This window comes from Dermacentor andersoni, chromosome 1 (genome assembly GCF_023375885.2).
Source record: "Dermacentor andersoni chromosome 1, qqDerAnde1_hic_scaffold, whole genome shotgun sequence".
Lineage (NCBI taxonomy): Eukaryota > Metazoa > Arthropoda > Arachnida > Ixodida > Ixodidae > Dermacentor > Dermacentor andersoni.
This window is the reverse complement of record NC_092814.1, coordinates 117,177,169-117,204,743: the sequence shown is the minus strand read 5'-3', so window position 1 is coordinate 117,204,743 and position 27,575 is coordinate 117,177,169. Positions and strand designations below refer to the sequence as shown.

General features: G+C 44.5%; 1 protein-coding gene across 2 annotated transcripts; it reads right to left on the bottom strand.

The window, feature by feature from the left end:
* Positions 1–13,645: 13,645 nt before the first annotated feature.
* Positions 13,646–27,453, bottom strand: RpL14 (ribosomal protein L14). 2 transcript variants are annotated; one of them, XM_055061939.2, is made up of 5 exons: positions 27,397–27,453; positions 26,555–26,656; positions 17,168–17,362; positions 15,496–15,549; positions 13,646–13,790 (listed from the first exon to the last, which is right to left on the bottom strand). In XM_055061939.2, the coding sequence occupies exons 1-5, from the start codon at positions 27,397–27,399 to the stop codon at positions 13,677–13,679; spliced, it is 468 nt and encodes a 155-aa protein (XP_054917914.1). In that variant the 5' UTR covers positions 27,400–27,453; the 3' UTR covers positions 13,646–13,676. The 2 variants fall into 2 exon arrangements, with proteins under 2 accessions (XP_054917914.1, XP_050047002.2); XM_050191045.2 differs by lacking the exon at positions 27,397–27,453 and adding an exon at positions 27,128–27,151.
* Between the last annotated feature and the right edge of the window lie 122 nt (positions 27,454–27,575).

Genomic DNA, 27,575 nt, shown 5'->3' with positions numbered 1-27,575 from the left:
TCGCGTGACGCATACGTCACGGGCCCCGCCTTCATTCTTTCCCCTCGCTTTTTTGCTGCACGGCACACTTCTGTTGAAGGCGTCGTGCGCGAGCTGTTGCGTTTGTCTCGTTTCGCGCAGCACACGATTTTACGCGCTGTACGCGATAACACCTTACTAGACAGTTTTAGTTACACGTACGTAGAGGCTTCACGTACGCAAGCGTGAAAAGCCTACGTACCTTACGTGCACGCCATCTGAAACGCTTTTAGCTACACGTACGCGACGCACGCCAAGAGGGACCCCTAGCTACGTCTATCGGGAAATGTGAACACGGCGGTAGCCAATTCAATCCTGTCGCCGTGTTTCGATGCAAGCCGTCCGCGCGCGCGCGGCCCGCTATCGCTTGTTCGTGATCTCGCGGAACTCCCGCGCGAAGCTGTCTACGTGCGCAAGAAACGCACGCAAATTGAATCTCACGTACGTCCGTGAGACGCGCGCGCGCCCGCTACGTTCTACGCATGCGCACTGCTGACACGTAGAAGCTCTACGTACGCAAAGCCTCTACGTACGTGTAACTAAAATTGTCTGCTATTGCGGCATAAGTCAATGCTACACGAATACTGAGACAGACACAAGCAGTTCATAGAGCATGATCACGCGCTGGAACACGGTAGAAAATGACATACTTTCGTGTTCTGCGCGCGCCACTTCACCGAGTGCACGATGTGGGAACAAGCAGACAAACGGAAGTACATCTCTTTTGCTGCGGTACGAAGTAAAACAAGAACACGCAGACATTCGGTATGTGTTTTAGTATTTCTCTGAGTCTACTGAAACAACAGGTTACACAAATAGCATATGTTGCCTCGAGTAATTCTCGTAGTCACGTACGTGTCACTACGAGCGACGTGACAGCAGTGCGATGTACGTGGACGCACTTGTACATACGTGGCTGGGAGCGCGCCACCCGCGAGGAGAAGGGCACACGGCGTTCGGTTTTAAATGTCTGCGCTTTCCGAGGCGCGTAAAATGACTGCAATGCATTATGCGCACTCAGTGTGTGTGTAGGCTGTACTGCTACACTTGTTTAAGCTGTATATTAAATTCTTAAAGGGCCCCTCACCAGGTCTGGCCATTTTGAGCTGACAAGCGCCGTGCATACAATGTGCGCTAACGATCGTGTCTGCTAAGTATTACGTCGATAGCGATGTAATACTTAGCGTTCGTGTTGTCCACTTTTCTCGAGTGTCCGTGTCTGCCCACCTTACCCTTTTTTGCATTATTAAAGCAATCTGTTTGAGCGTTGATGTCTTCGGAGTGTGGGTGTGTAAGTGTGTTTGGCGGCGCACTGAAACTTGGCTGCAGGAAAATGAAGATCCTTTGTGCTATACAATGCATTACGAATGTTTTATATTAGTCTTGTGCATTTGGGTATTATGCAGACGAGCCAAAGATTATTTCAACTGGCACTCTTTTTATGGGGCAGTCGGGAAAGAGATCCGCGCTTTCAGATGAATGAATAAGTCGCATGATCTGTCATCATACAATCAAGGCTCGCTTGTACGCCCTATTGGTGGAACACCATGTGTGTAACGTTAAAATATAGTTCACACATGCACTGGTTACCGTAATGCTAGTTCGGCACACTGACAAACGAACTGCTTGCTTTCGTGAAACTTCTTCACCAGAGATATATATGTATAATGGCAACCGTAATCGTCACTCAAATTTATTCTGCACAACCACACCATACAAGTTATTACTTTTGCAGTCACAAACCGAAGATGTAAAGTTCCGGCTTTAGTCTACCGTGGCGCCCAAATGGCGGTTGTAGAAGCAGCCGAGTCGGCCGGATGCGGGACCTACGGCATGAGGCCTAACGGCCTAGCGCGACGACCATCTACATATTTTTGGGTATTTTCCTGCTTTTTCCTGTCTCTACTCTGCACTTCCTGGCGCAGCTTCGGAGAAGCAAATTCTGGATGAATCGGGGGCATGTTTGCAACGTCCAAACGAGTTCGTGGTTGACGACTATGGTGCAAAAGACGGTTTGGCAGATTTATCTGCTTGTTGACACACAAAGCGATTTCCCACAAGTTCCCCAACTTGTCTATCCATGCGAGGCCACCAGTAGATGCCTCTCAGTTTGAGCTTTGATTTAGTGATGCCTAAATGACCTTCATGAGAAACAGACAGGAGTGTCTGACGCAAGGAAGCAGGAGGAACGATACGTTCACCTCGGAGAAGCAGATTATCTACGTAGGACAATTCGGACAGCAGCATATGCCTCTAATTCTGGCGGAAGATCCGCCGCATTTCTCCATCCTTTTGCTATTTGCTCTTTTAATGCTTGGCAAACTGGATCTGCTTGTGTAGCTGCTTGGAGCTCTTCCTTTGTAATACAATATGAAACCAAAGACACTTTCCTCATCTAGTGCTGGTTCACATTCGGGAGGGATAGGTAAGCGCGACAATGCGTCCGCAATGACATTTTGGTCACGGGACCAATGGTGAAATTGTAATATAGTAATCTTGAAGTCCACCTCAAAATTCTTAATGGACGCTGTCCAGAACCCCTTGAAGACAGTAATGCGACTAGAACTTGGTGATCAGTTCGTAGTGTGAACTGTCGACCCCACAAGTAAACGTGTCAGTGTTCACACGCAAACAGACATGCCAATGCTTCCCGTTCGCATATATACGGAGTATACCGTCGTTCTGCATGCGGAATATAGCGTACGAGAAGCAACAACTACTGTAAAGAGCTCATTTCCGCATTTTTGCTGTAGGACGGCTCCTATGTCAACGTCAGAAGCATCAACCGTCACAGCAGGAAGATGCGGTTGAAACATGCGTACCACCGGGCGTGATGCAAGTACGTCTTTCATTGCCTAAAAGCTGTATTCAGTATCCCGATCCCAGACAAAGGCTTGTCCTTGCCTTAGGAGTTTCCTTAGCGGTTCCACTACGTCGGCATACTGCGGGATAAATTTAGCATAATATCCCGTGAGGCCCAGAAATGAATGTAGAGCCTTTTTGTCCTTAGGCTGTGGTGCCTCCACGATTGCCTGAATTTCGCTATCCATTGGCATGCCGTTGCGGAAATTTTATGTCCTAGGAAAGTTAATTATGGGACACTGAACACGCACTTGTGGTTAAGCTGCATGCCTGCATTACTCATTCTCGACAGGACGGTTTGCAAATTTCTGCCGTGATCACGTTGAGTGTGACCCCATACAAAAACATCATCAAGGTAGCACAAGGTGCCTGGACAGTCTGCGTGGGTTCGCATCCCATCCTCGTCGCCAGTTTGTAGTAGCTTCGACGGGGCGGCCGGACGCGGGACCTACGGCATGCGGCTTAGCCCGCCCGCAAAACGGCGGCTCGGCTGCGTTGAGTGGTCGGACGTTTCCCTCACCTGGGGATCGGGAGAGGACCGAGTGTTTATAAACCGCTGTTGTGCGGCTGCTCAGTGTACTTTCTCTCGCACTCATGCTAGACTGATGAATTGCAACGTCCTTATGTAGATACTGTAAATAAACTCATATCCCTCGTTCTCGATGAGAAGCAGTCCTTCCCTTCAACAATGTCCTCAGCGTGGATAAGTTGGACGACGGCATGGGCCAGCTACCATCTAATTCGTGCCCGACTCCAATCTTGACAACTGGTTACGAACGGTGGGATTGACCTCCCAATCCTCACAACGCGAACTAAACGTCGAGAGCACAGCGCATACGAAGCTACCGGCACTGGGCGCACTTCGTCCACATCGTACATCGCTTTCAAGATTCGGCAGCAGCAGAAGCCACCGGAGTAAAACCCCTTCTCTCTCACCTCCCCCGTGCCTCGCGCGGCAAAAGAAGACGGCGCGTTTCCGCCCCACCTTTCTCCCTCGCGTTCGCGATATTGAGCCGCTATCGTCGGCTGGCTTTCGCAAGTCAGTTGTCAACCCATGTCGACACGGCAAAAGTAGGTTTTATACGCGCGACCTTGAAAAAAAATTGCTGTTAATTTCGTCCGCTGTAGCCGATAGTACGTTGCAGCGCGGTCCGTTAATAGTGAACTTCGTTGCATTACTAGGTAGAACAAACTAAGGCTGAAATAAGGTCCGTTATATCCGAAAGTCTGTTGTATGCGGGTCCGTTGTAACGAGCATAGACTGTGTATGACCCTCCAGCACTGAAGGGAGAAAAAGAAGAAATATGCAGTTGTTTTCATCTGCACAAAAGGCTTCCCTTTAAAAGAAATTTTAAAAATTGGTGCCCTATAGCTGGGACACCCTGTATATCCATCAAGGAGGTTATGATGTCCAGTGCTACCTTCTTTGAATTACACTGGAATTCCGCTGAGTTACGGCTTCAGCACGCAACTTCCCTCGCCCTCCTCCCCTCATCACATTCTACCTCATTTCTTCACAACCCCTATAATTCCTTTACATGGGATCAGTCCAGTTGTCATTAGATCGTCTGCTGGATCGCCATGTCCCCGGCATGGAGGAAGGACATAAACTAGGCGAGAGCACTATGTCAAGCAGCCAGCCTTCAGGCGCCAACTCTCCATGACGCTATTGCCTTTGCATTTTCTCTCAAAGTCGGCCCAACACAAGACTCAGCCCCAAGTATTTTCTTCGTTGTAGGTTGTAATCGAAGCGCACTTGATAAGGTGATGTGCCAACCTCCCTGTGCACATTTTCTCCCGATATGGTTGTGTAATTTCTTACACATTTATCTTAGCTTAAAGGGACACTAAAGAGAAACACTGAATCAGTTAAGATTGAGAAAATATTCTACACAACTCTACTTTCATTCAGTTCACGGTATAAGGTCGATTATAAGAAGACAGAATGATGGTCAGTTTCATTTTTTTTTAATTTCGTGCTGTAACCTGTTCGCACGGTAACCGTAACCGCTGTTTTCAGGTCGTGGAAGGGTAATTACTAACACAGCTAAAATGATTTTTCCTTAGTGTCCCTTTCACAGCGTGAGTGCGGCTGCCACCTGCACCTGTTGCTGTTGCACCTGCCGTCTTTTCTAAAGAGCGTACTCGGAGTGCGGCGGTGGAATAGACTTACCGCGGATCACATGATAGGCCAACTTTTCTTGGCTACGTAATAAGCCATTATATTTCTTTTTAAGTCATGGTCTCTGGGATAAACCCACATTAGTTGGCGTGACACTGACCAAGTGGACCCAGCCGCCAAAACAAGGGGAGGAAGGCAAATAATGCTTTCATAAATTCTGCGCTTGCAGGCGTGCACTCGTTACAGCAAGTATATTTAGGCCATGACAGGTCTCTTGAAGACAATGTCTTCCTTAGCAATGTGCCGCCACTTTTCGGTAGTAGGTACCTTTTTCTTCCCTCTTTCGTGGGCTGATTCGGAAGATAATGCAGTCTACAAATTTGACAACTGAATGACCATATACTTTATTCTGGAAGCCATGCTGCTGACTGATGATGATGATAACTTATGACAAAAATCTGTAAGGCGATTCAAACATCTAGTTAACATCAATCAAGCGCGGCTCTCAATAAATTGAACGGTTCATACACCCCCTGTCTCCCCCAGGATGAAATTCTTTCATTGACTTCAACCGGAAGTTGAACCGTCTTCTAAAATTTTGGTGGAACGCTTCAATAAATTCGATATTAGGCCACTAATGTTTTTGCAGTTGAGCTATGTGGCTAGGCAAACATTACCAGCAAGAAAATTTTCAACTATAATTTCGCCAATTACCTTTAAAATTGCTCACTTTTTAGAGCACATTATGTAATCGTGAAATCAAGCACCACTTTCGAGGTATCTGCCCCCAAAATCTGCTGCTAATGGAACGAAATGCTGGACTGTGTAAAAAGCAGTTTCAAATAGTGTATACAGCAGCATACGGACGAAATTTTACGTTTGAGATACGAGTGAACACGACACGACCTAAAAAAACGCCACTATTAGCACTCGCTGAAAGATGAACCGATTGAGAACACGGTACTGTGTTCCTCAGCATACCTCTGGGCATTGTAAGGTGCTCCAGCTAGTGAGCCTCTTCACGATTTCGCACTGTGCGCAAATGGAGCTGGCAGTGCAAGTAAACATGTCATTATTTGGTGTACTTTGGCAGATGCATTATAAAGCCTTTCCATACATGTTTTCGCTGACCAGGTTAAGTACCGCCAACGTAGCCTCCTCCCTCGCTCATCCCCTTTGCTTCCGGCGTCAAATAGAACTTAGGTAGTCACAGCACAGAACAGCTTTTGGTTTCAGTCGGAAGCGACAACACTGCTAGGGTGGCTAGAGCCACCCTAACACTGCTGCATAGAGGTTCGACCGTGCAACAAGCGAAAATTCAGGAACCGGAAATCACGGAAGTGGAAACGGAAACCTTGGAAGTAGAAATTGCGGAAGTGGAACTGGTATGAGCGACGAATCAGGGAACAGCGGTGCACTTAGCGCTACTTCAAAAGCGGCGGTGGTACCGGGTGGAGGGGCTTTAACACATTAAAGTGGGACCCCAGACTTGGCTTGCCAAACCACGGAACACCCTCGTCCTAGGCGGTGTTGCCAGGTGCCAGCTTTGATCCCATCCTTTCCTACAAGTAGGCAAAATTCCTTTTGAGAAAAACAACTTTGATCGTTGCGGTTTAACAATAGAGTTATAGCCACAATCTTCTATAGCATTGTTTTCAGCTCAAAGCCAGTTTCTGGAACACTTTCGATTATGTGCATAGTAAATAAATCTGAAATAAAAAAAACTGAAACTTGGTACGTATGCAGTTTCTTGTAGATTTCAGCACAAAAAATCGATAAGGCTACAAAGGAAAGAAACAGCGCTTAATTTGTTTTCCTTTTTAACTAACATGAGCAGCAACACTTGCCATGAGTAATTACAGTCAAACTTACTATTAACAACTCTTAAGAGGCAAGAAAATCGCATTGTTATAAGTGGGTTGTAAAAAAAAATCAGAGTGGCCAAACATTTTAGACAAAGAAGTACTGTCAAACTCACTTAGCGACCCTTTTCACGGCAATCCCGTGGTCGCTGCCATGTCTGATCACGTAGTGACGCCTCTATTGCTTACCTCAGCAGCCTAAGTTGCCTCCGTGTTTACAGTGGATGTGCATGGCACCAGGGCGACTTAGCAAACCTGTTTCAGGAGATATCGTAAACGGTGACTTGGTGGTAGACACGAAGCTTCAGAGAACATGTAAAATCGCTTTTGGAGCTGATTAAGATATGTCCAAACAGCGCGAGTGTATATGGTGCTTGCTCTAAAGGTGGAGCTAAATATTCCAAGGTATCCAAATTTCCGCTTATGAATTGAATCAGAATCAGTGTGTTCTGCTCTTCATTGTTTATTTGGCAAATACTCAGATGCAGCGGCTTGCCCCGTTCTAACTCGGTAAAGTTGCTCGGTGCGGTCCCTATCCGATAGACGTGTTCTTGCTGCACACAAGGCTTGCTACATAGCTGCTGTGCACTTTGCAATAGCTTGTAGAAAACACGCATTATCGCCAACTCGCACACTCCTGTGGACTGTGACGAAACCTTCAGCTTTGACCATTCGTGTGCTGTCGGTATAGTGCTGTCATTTATTGCGCGCATATATTCATATGTGCACTCACGATACCTTGGCAAATGAGAGGGCGTAGAGAGAGACAGAGACAAAAGGGAAGGAAAGACAGGGAGGTTAGCCAGCGTAAATACCGGCTGCCTACCCTGTGTTGGGGAAAGGGAATAAAAGGAGACGGAAGAGAGAAAAAAAAAACAAGAAAAATGCACACAGTAACGCGATGTTACGCGCAACCATAGTCAAAGGCGGGCGTAAGTTTGCGTGTAAGTCAGAGTACATGTGTGTAATGTGTGCCAAACTTACGACAGGAAGTGGCACTGCTCCCTTTGTCATTGTTTAATGAGCGGTACTCACTCTTGCCAACGTTTCGGGGTTGAAGTCCTTTCTCTGGAGGTTAGCGATACGACACTGGCAGATGAGAAAGTTATTGTTTTATCCTCAAGTCGTGCATCGCGAAGGGCTAGCAACAAAGGCTGCGCTTATGTAGCAGCGGTCTGCGAACTTGGTCACACAAATTCATTCCATTCCTTAAGAGGAAGCTTTAGCTTGGACCAAACTCCGACGTGGCCTATTCAAATACACGTAAAATGCAAAAACGCTTTTCCGAGATAACCCATGGACCCCTGGACCGATTTTAATAAAATTTGTTGCATATGAAAGAGCAAATTAAATTCTAGTGACTGTTGGAAGCTGAATTGCGATTTAGGGCCTGGATATTGTGAAAAGAACTTTCAAAACATTGAAAGTTCAAAAAAAGATAGAAGCATGAAGTTTGCAAATAGCTCTGCTTCAAGAACAGATATTGCGGTTCTGTAAATGGCATTCATTAGATCATTCAAGGGGGGAAAATTTGATATGTCAATTTATATCTTCCTTGAATTCGTTACATTATGTACAAGGGTTCTGCAAAAGCTGTATTTCCGTATACAGTAAAACTTCGTTATAACAAAGTTGAAGGGGGTCGTAATTACTTCGTTATAACCATTAGTTCGTTATAGACACTATCCATTTCTATCGACAATTAGCAAGCAAGAGAGGATGTGCTCACCACCAAATCTCGCAGCAGACCGCCATGCGATAAAGAAAACGGCCTTTGCACGAAAAAAAAAAAGCCAAAAAAAGAAAGCAAGGAATTGCTACTTTATTCACGCCAAACGGCTCATCCCTGATCGATCAACAGCACACCAGCTGGCGGCTCACTTCGCAGAAAAAAAGTCCTTGATAGATTTTTGCCGCGTCTTCTTTAGGCGAATGATGGCTTTTTCAGCTGCAGCCGCTATATCGAGTCCGTCCTCGCCGTCATCGTGAGCGCCAAAGAAGTGGCGCAGCAGCTCTGCCGCATCCAGCACTTGCGCGGGCGTCGGTACGTCGGGTTCGCCAATATTAGGCTCCGGGCTGTCGTCGACACATTCGTCACCGTCGTCATTAGGCACCCCGTCACTGCGCGCACAATTTCCGCCCCCGTTAGCTCTGATAGGCACTGATGTACGTGCAGAAGGTGTCGCACTCGGGCACAACGCCGGGGTAAAGGAGAGGAGGGGTGGGAAGGGGTCAATGTATTTAGATCAGGTCAGTAGGGAAAGTCCGCTTCGGAGGCGGTTCCAACTCGTACACCTTGGGCTTGTTGGTTTTCCATCCTGGTGTTAACAGCGCAAAACGTAGACGAGACACAAGACGAGAGGGCAACACCACAAGCGCTGACTTTCACCACCGTTAATAGTGCTTATTGGAATTATACTACTGTCGGTATGTCATGTATTGGACTGTGCGCAAAATTTTCTTGATAACTTCTACCTTCACTCTACATACCTCTTTCATAGCTGGTGAGAAAATTTTAATGAGAAGCCCAGAGGAGTGCGTACGCGAGGCATCTTGAAATAAAATGTGCCGTTAATGTCAGGTATCTCAGCAGTGAGGTGTGCTTACTGACTTGAAGCACCACACCACCATGGCGCTGCAGTCGTACAAGACTTTATTAGAATGTGAGGACGTCTACCCAGCGGTCGATTTAGGCACCACTGGCCTCCTTGAAGCCCTTGGGTTCAGCGGGAGCAGTGGTAAAGCAAACAGGTCCGCAATAGACATCAGTAAGAGGCGATTGGAGGATTGGTGGAAGAAAAGTAGGGAAACGACAAAAGACGGAGACGTACAAAAGCACAGTTCGCAATAGGGTATCAGAAAATTTGGACGTGGTAGTTCATAGTGGGTTTTTTTTTTTTTTTTTTTTTCATTGGTGAACATAGGTAGGATATTAGGCAGCATAGTAGTAAGAGCTTGGTGGCGCAAGCCACCGCCCCGTTCCAAAGGGGACGCTCATAACATCCATCCATCCACTAGCAGTGCGGCCTTCGTAATGCTCAAGTGGTAGGATGGTTTGTAAATATATTCTCAATGGTTTGAACATGCATATATGATTACTATAGGCTCTTGTGCAAAAATACAGTAGTGGCGCCTCAGAATCGACCCAAGAATCAGGCACGGATGAGCTCTCTTGAATGCAGCACAAGTCATCCAATATCGCGTAGGGACTGTCGCGGCTTCTATTTATAAGTGGCTTTAGCGGAATTTAATTGAAGCGAGAATGCTTGCTACCGCTGGTCAACACGGAGAAGTTGCAGAAGACTCCCTTTCGCCAATCCTAACGCAATCGCAGCGCCGCCTCTGTGCTAGAGATGGGAGCGGCCCACTCTGTCGCTGTAGCGACCCTCAAGCTTACCCAACCTCTGTGGCGAACGGTGGCGGCTATGCGTTTCAGCTTGGGCAGCAGCACATAATCGAGATCAGCCATCACCGAGCCGGCGTTCCGATTGCCGCCGCTACAGTGCACAAGTACACTGTAGCAGTACATTCTAGTACACTGTACCGCCGCACATGGGTGGCACTGGAGGAGGAGCGAAGAGAGCAAGACTCGCGCTGTGCGCGAGATGGCGCCAGGAGCGCTCTGGCCTCGGCTACGGAGGCCAGATGCGGCCAGTCACCCTTCCTGAGGCCCTAGGGTTCAGAGATAATAATAGTCATGTAAATAAATATGCGGTGGAAATTAGCAAAAGGCGATTGGAGGGTTGATGGCTCAAAAGCAGAGAGGTGACATAAGGTTAAAAGGGTAGGAAGACGTATTTAAAGAAAATCGAGAAATTCAATAACACACAACACAGATAAAAATAGAAGGCAAAATAAAAATCTGAGCATGGTGGCAACTGCCATCGCCCCGTTTCACAGGGGACGCTCCTACCTTCCATCCATCCGGAGCTAAGTATGGCGAGGCACGACGGCACCGCGAAATGCACAAACGGGCGCCAAAGAGCTGCGCTCTGAAGAAAGGTTCGTTATACCCACTCTGAGGAAATTTTAGCTTCGTTAAAACGAGGTTTTCAATAGATGGGCATCTATTGGAATTTCAAGGGGAATCACTATTGCTTCGTTATAGCGTTTCCTTATAACGAGGTTTTACTGTTGAAACGTTTTAGAATTTGTTTCACATACCAAGTTTGCCTTTAGATGTACGATTATATGCAATTCACAGAATTCCGATATCATTTTTCATTGCCGAGTTAGCGTTGTAAACTTGAGAGCCTCGTTTCCTGAAAAACTTCCGTGCTACCAATGATCCAATAAAAAATTTGACAAGCTAAATCAAAAATTTGAAACCAACAGGCACTACAAGATTCTCTTTTAAAAGCATCAAACCTCGTAAAATTTGGTGTAGCTGTTGCCAAGAAAAACAATCTCCTTTTACATGTATTTAGATGAGAGCACCTGAGCTAAAGCTTCGTCGTAACATGCCAGTCACTATTTTTGCAGCCACCTACTGCACATTTCTGCACCAGAGCACAGTGCATAAAAATTAGCTGCATTTCTGACAGATGATCGCACATAAGCAGGGTAACAGCGGTAATAGTATTTGTGCACTGTCACTAAGGCAACATGCAGCACACTGTCGAAAGTGCCATCTTGTTTCTTTAGAACAAACTGCTCTGCAAAATGCGTAAAGTGAATTATCTGTTTTGACAATACAAATTAAACCACACTACAATGCACCCGTGTCACATAGGCCATAATTAAATTTGCCTACTGGGTGCTTGCACTAAAGAAGGAACACGAAATCTAAGAAAATGTTAAAAAGCGAGCCACCATGCTCACCTTTGTGCCACGAACCCAGCACAGCACATTGCCCTATGCATTGCTGGCCTCAAGCGCACCTTTGCCTTCACCCCTCTGATACACAAGCAGAATATTCACCCCCCATAACAAGTATAACTTTTAAAGGATGTTTGAAGACAAAAGGGCAATTTCAACAGAACCAGTTATTTCCATAATGCATATGATAGTTTTATTGGCAGACTGGCATATGTGCAAGCTTTTTAATACAATGCAGCACAAATCTACACTTGGCTGTACTTCAAGTCCCATTATCGACTTGATGCTAAAGTGCCCGCCTGACCAGCTCGATAACAGGGTGTCTACCAAGTTGACATTTCCAAATTCCCCGAGTTTTCCAGGTTTTCCCTGAGCACTTTTGCTAAATTCCCTGAATGAGCCAGAACTTTGTTTTATGTCAAGACAGGCTGACACCACGTTGTATGATGTTGTCACTCTCTAGTAAGCATGCTGAAACAAAAAAAAATGACTTAATCCAGTTTTAATAGTAAGGAGTAATATCTATTTTATTTAAAAAGAAAACAGAAGGAAGGTGTTAGTAAAATGCACAGCCAAAGAAATTGTAAAACCCATTCCAATTTGAGTCGAACATTTTAATAAAAAGGAGATGCATACATAAGTAAATATTTTTTAATATGAGCTATTTCTATCTGTATGAGGCCTGAACTTTGCCACAACTAAGGTTCTCTCTCAGCAGCTGGGAAGTCAACCTCAACTGTCCTGACATACTCTCAGCCCGTACACAACATCTCAGTGTTGGGTTTCACTGCTTAAAACAGTTTATTTTGGTTTGGATGAGGGACATCTGCATCTCGGCGTCTGCCAACACTTCGTTTTTTTTAGCTCAAGCTCCTTCAAAAAGGCGGCGGCACGCTTCCGTTCCCGTTATTTCCTCAGTGCGTCGGTCCTTTCTGTTCTCATCCTCCTTCTACCACGCTTTCACCACATGGATCATTTGAAGCATCCTCTTGGTCAGTTGTACAGTCAACGTCCGATTTTTCTGATTCCCTAGGGGCCGCAAAAACATCCGAAATTCGGGCAGTCCAAAAATAATGAATGCCTGTCTTTAGCTACCCTTAAGGGCTGAAATTGACACAGGCACGCCCGAAAAAGCTCTTAAGGCCTGCCAGTACACTTACTAGGTATACCGGTGCTCGTACTGTGACAGGAGATGGGGGGGTGCACGTGTGTATAATTAAGGACTACATACCGCGTCCCGTGACAATTGCCCTTTCCCACGCTTGTTATGCTTCACCGCCTAACATTACTGTACTGAGGCGAAGCTAACTTTCGGAGACTGGCATTACGCAACGCGCTGTGCTCTGCGAGCTTCAAAGCCAATCGCGAGGATTACAAAGGCGGAGTCTGTGCCATTGGTAATAGCGGCGAATTATTTCAATGAAAAACACAGCACCGCACGGCAAGAAGCTTAATAGCGAACATAGAAGCAGCTAGGCCTAACGTAGCCGCGGTGGTGGTTACGGTTGCCAGCGGATCTGCGTGCGAGAGTGCCGGTTCGAGGCGGCGAGATAATCAAAATAGCGGCAGTGGCGGCTTTGATTAATGCCATTTCTGACGTGCAGTCAGGGAAATATACATTGACTATATGGAGTACGTGGTGGTGCCGCAAAGCCGTGCAAATTATCGGGCATGTCCGAAAAATCGGACGTCTACAAAATCGGTCATTAACTACTCTGGCAATACATCCTGCCGATGACATGGCGTCAATGACGATTCGTTGCAATTCCTCTGTTACTGGAGCCAGCATTACCACAACTTTCGTTCCCTTTCAATAAAGTTACAGCTAATTTTCCCTGATAGAAGCACAAATTCCCTGAGTTTTTCCAGAATGTTCAAATTCCCTGAGAATTCCCGGTTGGTAGACACCCTGGATAATGACTCTAGCCAATTGACAAAACACTTGCAAAAAACGACAGCAAAATTCAGCACATCCGCCAGTTTATTTTCTGCATTCACTTCTTCTTGGGTGCTGCTTTCTTCTCTGGTTTCTCCGGCTGACCCTTCTTGGCAGCCTTTTTGGAAAGTGACTTCAATTTCAAGAACCGGAGCCGCACAACCTTGTTCAACTGTGGACAATGAAAGGAGTAAGGTTTCTATGTTAACTTCGCTATTTAAAGAATATGTGAAGAAAATATTAAAAAGAAAGCACTGAATATTAAAACACTTCCACTGCAAAAGGTCAAGGAAGGCAATAGAAGCCAGAAAGAATTTGCTCCAAAGGAGCCATAGTGTTGACATTGAGTAGTTGGTGCAATACTACACCATAACAAAGGCAAGTGCAGACGCGGTCCTTGCATGCGAGTGCCATGCACTCTTACATCTTATACCCAGAAAAGCCTGGCATTTTTATGTGACAGCCTTGAAATATACTCGCACCGAAGGACTCTCTCCAAATTACACTTGGAGTGGCTTGCAAGCCAATCAAGTTTGGCAGGAAGTACAAGGCTTGTGTAATTTTTATTGGGGGGGTTCCCAATGTGAACAGCAGAATGCCAAAGTAAATAGTTGTGGGATCAGCACAGAACCTTTACGTAACAGCCAGAAAGTCAGCAAATTAAAAAAATATATATTTGCTTGCTATCAAGACTTCATGCAAAAATGCAAGTTGTTAAGCATTTTCTACAATGCCAGCAGTAAAGAAAATTTGTTTACGGACATTTGCTCAGTGTTTTATACTTTCCCAATGGCCAAGGCTGTGGCAGTCGGGATGCCATGAATTATTTAAGAAATTGTAAGCGTCATGACTGCGAAACGCCATAGCAGTTTAGGCAGCATTGTGGAGCTCGGTGCTTTCCACGTATACATGGGCTTGAATTAACCATTCCGTACAGCAAGCACGCAGACAAGGTTGGCAGGCACATTTCACATACTTGACAGCATCAGCTAATTTGTCACACCCACATTAATGCGACAAAAGGCTGCAGCTAGCACCCTTTTGTTCACTGACAAGTAGGTTTGAATTCTTTACAGGATGTGTTATGCATAAGCAAAAATCAGTCTACTTCACATGTACAGTTAACTTGTTGCTTAGTTTATAGAAATATAATTTACAAATGATTATTTGTAAATCTGGAGCAGATAATGAAGGTCTCATTGATAAATACAATAGGCTGAATTGCAAATCAGTAAAATCTTGTCAATTTGGATGTCATGAGATGAAAAAAGGTTTCATTATCTGAATGCTCAGTGATTAAATGAACCGAGAAAATAAGTTCATTGCAACTTCCCTTGAAGCATGGCGGTGGCAGGACACTATATTCAACCAAATAGCAATGCTTTTCACTGTGTCGCTAATCTCACAATTTTGCTGACACAGTCAGTTAATTGCTCATTACGATGTGCATGCAATGTGTGACTTAGTGCCTTACATGCTAGTGAAATATTGTTACCATGTACTAGACAGGTTCACCGCCTAGCTACAAACTTGATACTACACACTAACTGGATCTGTTGATGTGGGCCACAGCCAATAAAAAATTGAAGTGATGCAAAAATTGTTGCCTGAATAGCTATCAAGAGGTTTTGTAGCTGGTTCTGGGCTAGTCTATTAACCAGTCCATATCCAAATACCTGCAAATTTGTTCACTTGATCCAATCGAACAGATACGTTGGCAGTCCCAGACAGTAAAAACAAGTTATCCCATTGTCCAAATTAACAAGGCTTCACAACCAAAAGCACTTAAGATATCTAAAAAAAAAAAAACAGTCAAAAGTCAGCCATATGCTACAATGGCTAAAAATGACTGCAAGATTACGAGATGTAGTACGCACCGATTGCTTTGCCCGCCTCAGCTTGAACCTGTCGAAATCGTTCATGTTGGCTTTCTGTTGAAAACACAAACAAAAACTAGCAGATTTAGGCACAGCATAACATACAAAGGCAACCAAGCATGAAGTACTGTAAATCAGCATCCAAATATCGTCATGCACGAATCAGACGGCACTTCCTGGATGAATTCATCATATGCCCCAAACTGTTGCTTGTTAGCTACAGTCGCCGACCGATAAATCGGACATGCTCGGATATTCGGACAGCTTCGCGGCACTGCCAATGGCCTGACAGACTTAATGTGTAAAGCCACCAGACGTTTCGGACAGCCGCCAGCTCTACATTCGATTATCCGGACACCGTCTGTGGCTGTAGCACACGCCGACTCCGCTGGCATTATCTCCTCTGGCAACATCGTCAAGACACTAAGTATGGCCTCAGTGATTACACATTGGACAGTAATCCCCAAGACCTTGCCTTGGTCGTATCACTATGCCTCAGAGATTTAACTGTGAATGCTAATCTTGGAGGCTTTGCCTGAATTATAGGTCGCATTAACATCGCGATCATCACATCCTATTCCGGCAACACTGCGAGGTTTCTGGAATGGTATTTTAACAGTCCGTGTTTACTTCCGGGGCAGAGCGTTGAGTGACCAGTCACAAAGTGAAAAGCGTCGAAAGGCATTAGCATACTGAAAAGTCATCGCTACAGAATCACGGCCTTCGTTACTGCTATATTAGCTCAGTGCCTCCAGGTGGCTGCACCGTGCAGGCTGTTCACAACTGCACCTGCGCTGATTGAGTAAAACGCCCAGTCCGCTTGCGCTTATCAGAATACCGGACACGCTATAATTCCATTGTGGTAGTAATCCTCTCACTGAAGAGGCGGGCGCAAATGCATAGATGCTGCAGTTTTTACACATCGCACTCAGCCTTGCAGGGCTTTTCTCTATGATTTTGTTGAGTGACAATAAAAACATTGGTATCAGTGTATTCATATTGAAATATATAGAAGGTGATGCTATTACTGTTACTCTAGCATCATTGTGCAAATTACAATAAAAAATATTGAGTGAAAATAAATATTCAAGGAAATGTTAGGCTGTTTTCTTACCTTTAGAATGCTTTCTAACAAATAAATATAGGATCACCCCATAGAGCAAGTCTGGCATTAGCATCATGCACTTTTTGTGTTTAGCAATGTGATACTGCCAAAGAGCCCCGTAAGAAGTAACCATTAAGTTTATTTTCAGACATGAGTGCTTCACGAGTGCCGCCTTCCTGCGAGAGCGAAGGGAAAGAAGTGGAGGGGAGCGAGCTCGCGGTAACGTCATCAAGCGCACGCGAGGGGTGGTAAGCTTACAGCACCCGTTGAAGGTACTGCTTCAATCAATTTTTATTTTGAACACAGTTCGTTATACCCCAGGCAAAAAGCAGTTATAAACTACTTGAATGTGCCTGAGGGCCCAGATACACAGCAGTAGTTTCACAGGCCAGATTTGTACAAATGTATACTAACACATTACAACAATAAAGGAAGACGTGTAAAAGGATCAGAAAAAAAAAAAAAACAACCTTCAACTTCCACTTAACCTGTCAGGCTAACGAACTGCCATACAAGGGGCTTAACTGAAAACGTTGCTACCCAGAACAAATGATTAACCGAACGCACCAGACGACGAGCAGCCAGCTTCTTGGCAAGTGCAGACTCATTCCATTTCTGCGTAACATCATTCTTCACCCAGGCCTTGCGCACAACCTTTGTGGATGTACCCATAGGCACCCGGATTTTCTGCCGAGTGAGCCTCATGTGCTTGAATGGCACTGCTTGGCGTGGCACTCCTGTCTCAGGACCATCAACAACAGCCTGGAACCAAAAGAGCCTCAATCAGCACTTTTTCTACTCGAATCAGTATGGTAAAGCTGTCCAACCTTTCATATGTTGCCTTAACTTCTCATAACTTTGGCGAAAATCACAGGAGATAATGCATTACTACTTCAGCCGACCCTTGCAAATGATGTGTGCTCCGATCAGTCAGCGAAGACAGCTATAGCAGTTAGGTTGCACAGTTCCCCGTGTACTGAGATTTATGCGCTCTATTCAAGAAAAATTGTGTTACAGTTTGCTCAAGGGACCAACAAACAATGTTTTAGCAGATTAGGCAAAAATATATTTTTGTATTAGAAGATTAAGCAAGATACTAGTAGTTAAACCAAAAGTTATTTTATAAAAACAGAAATCTGTGCAAAAGTAAGAGGCGACACTGTGGTGATAGCTTGAAGCAGGCACCAACACATGACAAGCTGTTGAATGGCTTATAGTGAAACACCAGGCTTTTGCACTCTAAAAGTAACTCACTAGTTATATGTTGACATGTGGCATTGCTACCTCACAACAAATGTGTGACATCTAGTGTTCATGAGCTTTACCAGGAGGCAATATACTCCAACCAGAGTTTCGAGTCGAAACATTTTTCGTTCCAGCTTTCGTTCCTGTTCAACTCTATAGCAAAAACATCACAGTCCGAACCGGTTCTGGTCGATGTGCATACACAAAGGATAATTATAAGGAAACAGCATGAATTTATTCTGTACAAGAGCCCAACGCTGCATGGAAATATTGGAAGTGCTGTTCTTCAGGAAGCACATAGTTTAGCTAACAACTAATTATGCAGATCCAACACCAATGCTGGTATTCACGTAAAAGGAAGATTCAGTGAGAGAGAATGGGAGGATAAAGAGGTATGAGGATAGACAGTAAGATGCAACTTGTCTAAATGATCCACTCACAGCCTTGATTCTAAGCTGGAAGTAAAATATTCTGAGCTTTGATAGGCAGTTTGGTTTACATTATGTCTGGCCAAAGTTCTAGTAACACTCTTATGTCAATGGCCTGTTCACAACATTAATGGGGAGGTCAATGGCGGCCTTTCAAAGTCTTACTGGGGACAAACATCAAGTACATGCTCCACTGTCTCAAGTACTTTGCACATATCAGTCTCCGTGAGAAATGAATCGCAGTCCGGCCGTGAAAATGAAAAGAATGGTGACAAGCATACAGTGCAAGCACCGACTGATCAGAATGCACATCTATCAATTGCCAGTGTTGGCTAAAGTTGTAATGCCTATATAATAGAAAATGCTTTTACGCTAGAATTGTTTGCAAGAAAATTCCAGGAAATTCTGATGCTGGAAATATTGTTGGAGGTGGCCAGCCAATGGCAAAAATCGCTTGCAAACGAAACAGTTCGCGAGTTTGGCCCTATCATAATCTGAAGGGACACGGACAAGCACGGCTCTGACATCTTTCAGCCTCTTTTCCGAAGGGAAGACTTCTTGTTATAGCAGACTAGACATATCTACAGGTCACTGAGGTACAACATTGGAAAGTGAGCCGACGTCATTTCACCTCAAGTAAAGGAGTGCACTACCTATACCCAGCACCAATACTGCCCTCCACCTTGCAAGTTTTCAGCAATGGAGGTGGCCAAGAGGGGAGCTATAGCACATAAATTAAGCAGGATCCTGGACTCTTTATAGAATCCTTCTGTCAGACATATTTCTTCACGCAATTTTAACTTGAACTGCCCTAGTTCCCCCGACGATTCCATGCTTCCCCAGGTCATCACCAGCAAGAGGGCTGGTTGTACTTGTTTATTATAACTAAAACATTCGCAACAACCCGTGATAGTGAAAAAGAAAAAAGCTTTAATTATTATTTAAAAATAAATTATTCATTTTAAAATTTCAGTAGTCTTTCTTTTTATGACATGCAAGGTACTGTGAAAACAGACTGCCACAATAATTAATGTTTCCAAACCTAATACAAACAATTGTCAAACCACATCTAGCCTTATCCAGAAACATTTAAAATGATGTACGGTGTTAAAGCAGCTCTGAAGTTAATTTAATTGTTGTGCCATCAGCATTTGTGCCAGTGGTTTGCCAATATGTCAACTGGCACTTGAGTGAAAAGTGAAATTAGCCAGATTAGGGTTCATTAAATGAATGTTACCAGCCTTGTCAAGGCACATTCACAAATACCAGGCCAAGCCTAATATGCATCATCACTGCACCTGACACAACTTGTAGTGCTTCAATCCTATTACCAGCAAGGATGCATGGTCCCAAGAATGACACTGATCTGAGGTGCCTTTGTAGCACTCCTTGAATCTATTCACTAACCTACACAGCTGCCTCCAGCAAACACTTGATTTTCTATTTTAGTTTGATATTCAAGCAAAGCTTGTATTGCCTCACTTGTCTCAGCGTCGGTATTGCACTACGAAAAAACTCAAGCGGCGCGAAAATAAAAATTGCTTGTCAGGCTGCGGACTCTAACCACCGACCTCTGGGCTGTGAGACCATGCTAACCGATTCAGCCACTATCGGTTCATTATACACACCCTTTAACCCTTTAAGGGTCGAATTATTTCGAAAAAAAAAAAAAAAACTTTCCCAGGTGGTCAAATTACTGCGGATATTTAATGCACAAAATGTATACAGTCGGGAATAAATAGTAAACAAAAATTAGGGAAAGTATTTTGGTGTCGGCATCACTCAGAACTGCAAAATGTTCACACCTTATCGCAGTCTGCACACCTAAAATGTGTCTGTTCTCCTCTTGGAGTGATGAGTTGTGTTGGCACAAACATGACAGCTTCTCTGCCTGTGGCTGCCTTGGGCAGAGGGCTGACGCACTCTCTCGCGTAAGTGCGCTGCAGCAGAGAGCGAGAATACCTCGTGAGCAGCGGTGATAAACAAGCTAAGAGCAGCACCAATAAAGGTAGAAATCAACTTCTGCTGCCCCTCCAAGGGAGTGTCAACAAAGAGAAAAATCACTTTTCGCACGCCTCCGTTGGCGCCACGCTGAAGCTAGAAGTCGGTTCTGTTTATCTCCGCAAGAAGGTAGCACAAATTTCAAACTCCTGTAAGTCCTAAGAGGTAGCAGCACCTTCCAGTGAGCATGCATCGTCATTATGGCGCAGGGTCCAAACCGTACCCGTAGCAAAGACTTTGCGGGAGAGAAAACCGCCATTGTACACATACAGCAAAAACCTTTAAAGGGTTAAAACAGGGTTTTATCGTAAGCCAACCACAGGCGTCCCCTCCTTCCGGAGGAGGGAAAAGGTGATTGCATGCTCCAGTCCATGCCAAGCAGTCAGATGGGAAGGCAGCGCACCATGCGTCCGGCCGAAGGACAAGCAGCGTTTCATGAACGCCGCCGGCATTCCGACAACGAAGAGCCGCGAATTCCGAGCTTCGCTTGCACTCCTTTCTAATAGCATACCTGCCAACATGAAGATATTGAAATTCGTAAAACGGGGGGCATCTTTTTTAAAGGGACTGACCTTTTGCAACAAGCTTACTCACGTTTTCACAACTGCAAGTGAAATCCGCGACTTGGACAGTAAAGAGCGAAAACTCCACTGGGGCACAATTTATCTTTGCAATGATTTTGCTGTTGCCAGCTTTGCCTGCTTCAGAAACTTCTCCATGTAGATTTGCTCAAAGCAAGTACCACTCTGGTGCCCCTTGACCATCAGCAGACTTTCGAGTGTTTTCTCACACACAGATGAAATTCTGTTCGAGTTTTGTTCACAGTGCTGAATATTCTCTCACATTCAGCATTGCTGCGGGGAATGGAGAGAATACCCAGCACAACCATTGAATTGCTGTGGAACCTGAGCGATCCTTGACACTTCGAACGCTTCCTAATTGCGACCACTACATGTCGCACCTTGGCTCATTCAATATGTCGGCTGGAACCTGATGTGCTTGCAAGTTGGCAAACTCGTTGGCAAACTCGACTTGAAGTGTGTCGATTGCTTCTTTTGAATCGCCACTCTGCTGGGGTTCCTACCCCAGCAGAGTAGCAATGTGACCCTTGATGCTAGACTTGCCGCCATGCTAGATGTTCACATCACAGGCACACATGGTGCAGAATCCAAACTTGTCGCTTTCTTCGACGGCACGAAGCACAGAAATTCTGTCGTGTACGATTTCAAAAACACTTGGAAGTACTGTTGGGGCTTCGAGCCCACCATCGTACTGTGAAGCTGCTACAGGCCGGAGTCTCACTGCGTCCGACGCGGCAGCTAGTCACAAAAGGCGAGGCCAACACTGCAGTGACTGAAGCTGACTAAAGTCCAAACCCACGCACCCGTGCAAACAAAGGCACAAGAATGGCATCAGGTTTGCGGAGGCACTATAGTGCTTTCGATATGGATTCGTGACCCCCCTAGTAGACAGAAGTCACTACAAACTTGCAGCTGCTGATTATACCACACATACGTATTGCCCTCTTGTGGCGGCGTAAGGTACCAGGGTGTAGTTTTACTACTATTTCATGGGATTTTCTTTACAAAGAAAAATTTGAAGCAAGATTCGTAAAATCGTACGATAGCTCAAAATTCGTACATTTTACAGAAAATTAGGAAGAGTTGGCAGGTATGCAATAGTGGAAGGGCAGTATTTTTTTGTCAACTTGCCTGCGTGTGCTCAAGATGCAGATAAGTTTTTCTATAAATAAAGGGAGGGGAAAATGATCTACATAACAAGTTACATTAATGTGGCATCGACAGCACTGTACTTCACAAGCAATAGAGTTCGCTCCGCGTTCAGGCTGTTTGGTGCTTGCCACAAACACTTGTTACACAATGTCCCTTAATAATTCCAGTGAGGCTACTGGTCCATGCCATTTCAAAGCAGCATTTGGAGCAGCCAAAAATTCAATTTCAAGCACTACAATGGATTTTCGGAGCAGGTTTATCAAAGCGATTGCAAATTATATCATATTAAGCTTTTACCGTGGGCGAGCCATGTGAAAGCAGTAAGGGGTCACTGGTTCATAAACTCTATCCAAACACAAAGTGACCCCGTTCCCCCCACCCTGCATCGCAGCCCTTACTGTGGACTGCGACGATGCTTCGGAGTCCTAAAATGCGCTTAAAAGCAACTTCAGTGACTAGAAAACGCACAGAAGCAGTTGAAGTGCTACATGCAGACCCTAGAGGCATTTTGATAACCATCGCAATCTCACTGCTTTAAATGTATCCTTTAAGACAGAATTCTGTAAAGAAAAGGGATGTTGATAATACAGCAGAGCCTGATCTAATAGGCACACTTACCTTTTTTACTTTTCTAAATGTAATTGGCATTTAAAAAAAAAATTTGTTGTGGCAACGTCCTTATTTCCAGATTATACAAGTCCTCTAAACATAGGTAATTTCGATAACTAATGCTATCTATGCAAATAGTCGAGTGCATAGGTAGTTTGCTTTGACATACACAACTTTTGCAAACGAGTAGAGCCGGCTAGTAAAAATTTTTTATTATTATTTCAGCTTGGTATACAGGGTGCTTTTTTAGCTGCACCAAATTTTTAAAGATTGCCTATGGCAGATAGCACAATTCTAACCCTTGATCTAAATTACTCAATGAGGCAACCATTACTTCTACAAGAAATCAAAATGGTAAATTGAATAATTATTGTACTTAATTACATTATGCCACATATTTCAATCTACGAATTATAGCCGCTGAGTTTGCACAGCATATCCACTTAGAATGAATCCTCTTGACAATACCAGTTCCGAGATAATTTTCAGTGCTCGTCGAAATGCATTATGTTGCAGTTACTTTTGTGCTTCTATGCACAAAACAGAGATTTCTGAAAAAACGTAACTGAGTGTGACAAAGTGTAAGTAAAAATATGGTGGATAAAACATTTCACATCTCTTTGTCAAAACTAGATACCATGCTGAAAAGGTGCATTATGGTGGATTGCTCCGAAACTCGCAGGAAAGGAAGCTAAAGAAGCTCAAATTTTCATACGTTTCCTATTCCAAGCAATGGGCCATCATGGTAAAATGCGAAGGCTGGGATCTGATGCCAGCTCATCGACTATGCACCAAATGTTTTGTCACAGCATCATAGTTATCTTGAGGTTGCTTTTTAGCCCAATTAATAGCTTGCCATCCCAATTTCGTACTGCCCTGCAGGATAGATTAGCATTGAAAGACAGAGTAGGTGTGCCTAAATGCAGGTCATGCTTGCAGTGTGGTTAGTTTAACCAACTCATCACATGTGCAAGAAGCAGCATGGTCACAGCTGTATTCATTGCAGTGTGAAGTCGAACGTGTCTAAACATGTTCATGAATCTGTGCATAAATTAAAATGTGCTGGGTTGGTCATTCACACAAGCGCGATTCCGGAGATACTTTCCCAGTGGGTGCAGAAAATGCATGGTACAATCTAGCACCCAATCCAATTAGATAGCCGCAGCCAACACCACAGTGTGCGTTAAGGGCCAGGGCCACCAGCACAATAAAACCTTGTTAATTCGGACTTTACCTTACAGGTGTATGCATCACTTAAAGAAATCAAACTCTCGTTAATTTGGACATACTTGGCTGCACACCAACTTGGAACGCCACAAATCTGTGATCAGAAAGAGCAATAGTGATGCCACCATCCAACCGAAACGAAGCAGTGGCATCTGCAGCACCATAGTTATCAGCGGAAACCGTATGATGACAGGAACCAACGAGTCATGCCCATTTGTACTTTTATAGCTTTTATTTGCATTTACCGCAGCGCATAGCACTCCATTGACCACATGCCTTCATATTTGCATAGTCAACATCCGTGATTGCACTGTCAGAGACTACGGTTTCGTCCGCAGCAGTCATGGCAAGTAGCATAGTTTTTACTGGAGAGCGCGTCGCCATCATGCCTTCAGAACTATGGTGACCGTCCGTGATCAACCGACCGTGGTTCCATATGCAGTGTTTGCAGCAAACAGTAAACCTGATGACAACTTTGTGCAGCAGCACAGCCAAAGCTACAGAGCCAAAGAACTTATTTACTGTGTATCAGCATGTAGTCTGCAATGCAAGCAACTGGAAGCTACACAAGTGCAAGGCAAATTGTACCATTATTTAAAATTTTTTGTGCAATATTTATTTCCTAACAAATAAAAACCTTGCTCAGGAAAAGACACTCCACTGTTTGCTGTGTACTAGTTTTGGTTTTCTGGTGTGTGTCTTGTTTTTCCTGGTCCTGTAAACTGCCAGGAAAACATCAGCACTACTTTGCGTAGTAACACAAAAGCAGAAACTCTGCACGTGCGTGCAAGCGTGTGCCCATAGTGTTGGCTGTATTGCCACAGAAAGTTATCAGGTATAGTTTCGCTTTGACTTGGTGCAATGGCCAAGCAGGCAATGTCACAAACACAGCAGAAGCTGTCCACTTGTAGAAGTTTACCGAGACTGATACTGAGACCTTATGGTGGCGTTCTCTATAAAATGCAATGCCCACAATGACTGAATAATAAAGCAACTGTTTTGCCACTTGCCAAGGATTGTTCCTTAGTGCTATGTAAACTAGGAATATGCATATAAGAGAGGTAATCGCTTGAAGTAATGAATGTCAATGTCATGTGTTGAACCCACATACCTGGACATGCGGTTTATTTTTATTGAACTTTTATCACCAGTTCAACACCCCCAAAACTCTGAACTCTTAAAAATCAAGCTACAGTATACAGCATCTTGGAAGCAAGATTTGTAAGCTGGTTTGTCAATACCGTAAGCGCTTTCACAGCTTACGTGAAATTTTAGACATATGTAACTACACATTTAGAATTACCTCAGGAATTACTAGAACCACTAAGGGCCAACTTACGCTCAATCTGCATGTGCGAGAAACTGCACATGCTGCACAAATTTTGGTTTACACTGAGTCTGCATAAACAGTGTAAACTGAAATTTGTGCACCAGCGTGCAACATGTACAGTTTTCTGCTCATGCACACATGTGGAAGGTGGTGTGGATTGAGCCAAGGTGGCTATAATTATCACCTCTGGCACGGCAGCATGGGAATATTCAATTGAAACTTTGCATTAGGCCAACTGAAGCAGCCAACACCCCAATGCTAAACTGAAAGGTGCGTGCAATTTGGAAAGGCTACATGCCTTTACTACAGAGATGAAACGGTGGTCAGATCCTTTTTTCATCCAGTAATAAAAGCATGTGTTTTGCAATTGTATTGAGAATGCATGTTTTACAAAGCGATAGGCCAACAGCGTCCAGTCAACAGCACTGATTGCTATGCCAGTGCAAGTCGAAATATTGGCGATAGCTGCTTCTAAGGTTTGCATACGGTTTTTTAAAAGCCCGATGTGATAGCAAGCACCAGTGGCACCAGCACTGTCGTTGTTTGGCATCATTGAATGCAGACAAAATAAAATCGTACAACTGACACTTTCCTGCTTAAACTCTATATTGCATCAAATGCCGCCACAATAAAAGATGATCCTCTCCCACAAGGTGAATAAGTGACAGAGTTTGGAGAGGCCCTACAAGACATGCCTTTACCCTTTACTAGATGAAACAGTGGTCAGATCGTGAACACCTCAAAGCAACATTGGTGCTTTAAGAGTAAGAGTCACTTTCGATCTGGATCGAATTTCTCCATAGTTTGGTTCATTTGCAGATTCAGGGAGCCAATCACGATCGAAATTGCCCTCTGTGACAATGGTATACTTTAGACCACCAGGGGAGGGGTTCTAGGAGACAGAAGACAATTAGCAGACTGTTTAGCAAGAGCAACCTCAGAACTCATGTTGTCGTCATGTACGTGTCTGACGGCAATTCCTATCAAAAGCATGAGGGTTCATCATATGTTGCTCTGCAACAAGAACAGTCCCTACAAGGAGCGTTACTTTTTCTGCTGCATGATGTTTCCAGCATGTTGAAACCGAATTATGTGTGGATAAATGTTGCAGCTACGTCCTCCAAAACCACGGCTGCATCTGTACTCAGTTCAACTAACTGCAGTCGTTTGTACAAGCCCCCCAAGTGGCGCTTTAGTCGCACACGACCTGCCTTCGAAATTCAGGTTACATAATAAATGTGCAGGTCAGATCATCTAAACAGCAACTCACAGATGTTGCCTTAAATTCGCGAAGGTCCACACAACGAACCGAGCAACGCACAAACGTGACATGTGCTTCACCAAGCTGCCTCACGAAATTGCGTTGAAACAAAAGACTCACCCTGTTCTGGTCGACAATGTTAACGATGCCGCAGAGCCGTCCCCGGTATTTGCCATGGGTCAGGTAGACCACCCGGCCGATCTCCACAAATGTCCGCAGGGTCTGTTGAACAATAGAACGGTTATGCGCTTTTGTGTCCCGAGATCCACGCCTGGGAAGCCCAGTAACCTCAAAAATCCTCATTGATATCAATATCCACTGAACTGTGGAGACATAACATACAGAAGCGAGTAATTGAGCAACACTCAGAACTCATATCGTCGTCAAGTACGTGTCTGACGGCAATTCCTATCAAAAGCATGACGGTTCATCACGTGTTGCTCAACGGCCACCAAAACATCAAAATTCCTACACTACTTAATCTCATATGATGCTTGATATCACCATAACGCTACTTAGTTCGATAAACTGCTGGCCTAGTAATGGTAAACGATAAGCGCACATGCTCTGAATGCACGTCGGGCGACCTACACGTGTTGCTGGACAGCAAGCACGCTTCTAGGGAAATTAAATGAAGTAACCACCACCACATAGAACTAACAAAAACTCGTAGCGGTACATATTTCGTCTTACCAATTTCATATCCAGAACATGTAAATGCTTAACTTTGATCATGACAAATCATGACAAATACGGCAAGAGATTAAGGCTTAGCACATGTAGTTCACCATTGCGCCGGACACCGTTTGAACAACATCGCGGTCGTGTTGAAAACTAATAAAGCAAGAGAATTAAGGCTTATACTGTTAACACGCCATATTGTAGCAATATATCAAATCATATAGAATGTAACAGCCCAAGCTCGCCACAATAAAGAACGAGAAATTACACACGCCACGTACCATCGTGGGGGACCGCGAAAAAAAGGAATGCCAAGCGCAAAGCAGTGTCTGATGGGAGTTTGTGCGGGCGCTCTAGCGGAGACAGCAAGAAGCAACTTTCGAGCATGCAAACAGCCAACGTTTTTTTTTTTTTACCAGATAGATGATTACCGAAAAATTGTATTTTGAGGCACAAGTAA

What these genes read in the sequence shown, in the direction of transcription:
- RpL14 (XM_050191045.2), bottom strand. An exon ending in AGCTGGCTGCTCGTCGTCTG is followed by an intron (nt 15,550 to 17,167) that starts GTGCGTTCGGTT and finishes TGTTTTCAACAG; the next exon opens with AAAGCCAACATGAACGATTT. An exon ending in TGAGGCGGGCAAAGCAATCG is followed by an intron (nt 13,791 to 15,495) that starts GTGCGTACTACA and finishes CATTGTCCACAG; the next exon opens with TTGAACAAGGTTGTGCGGCT.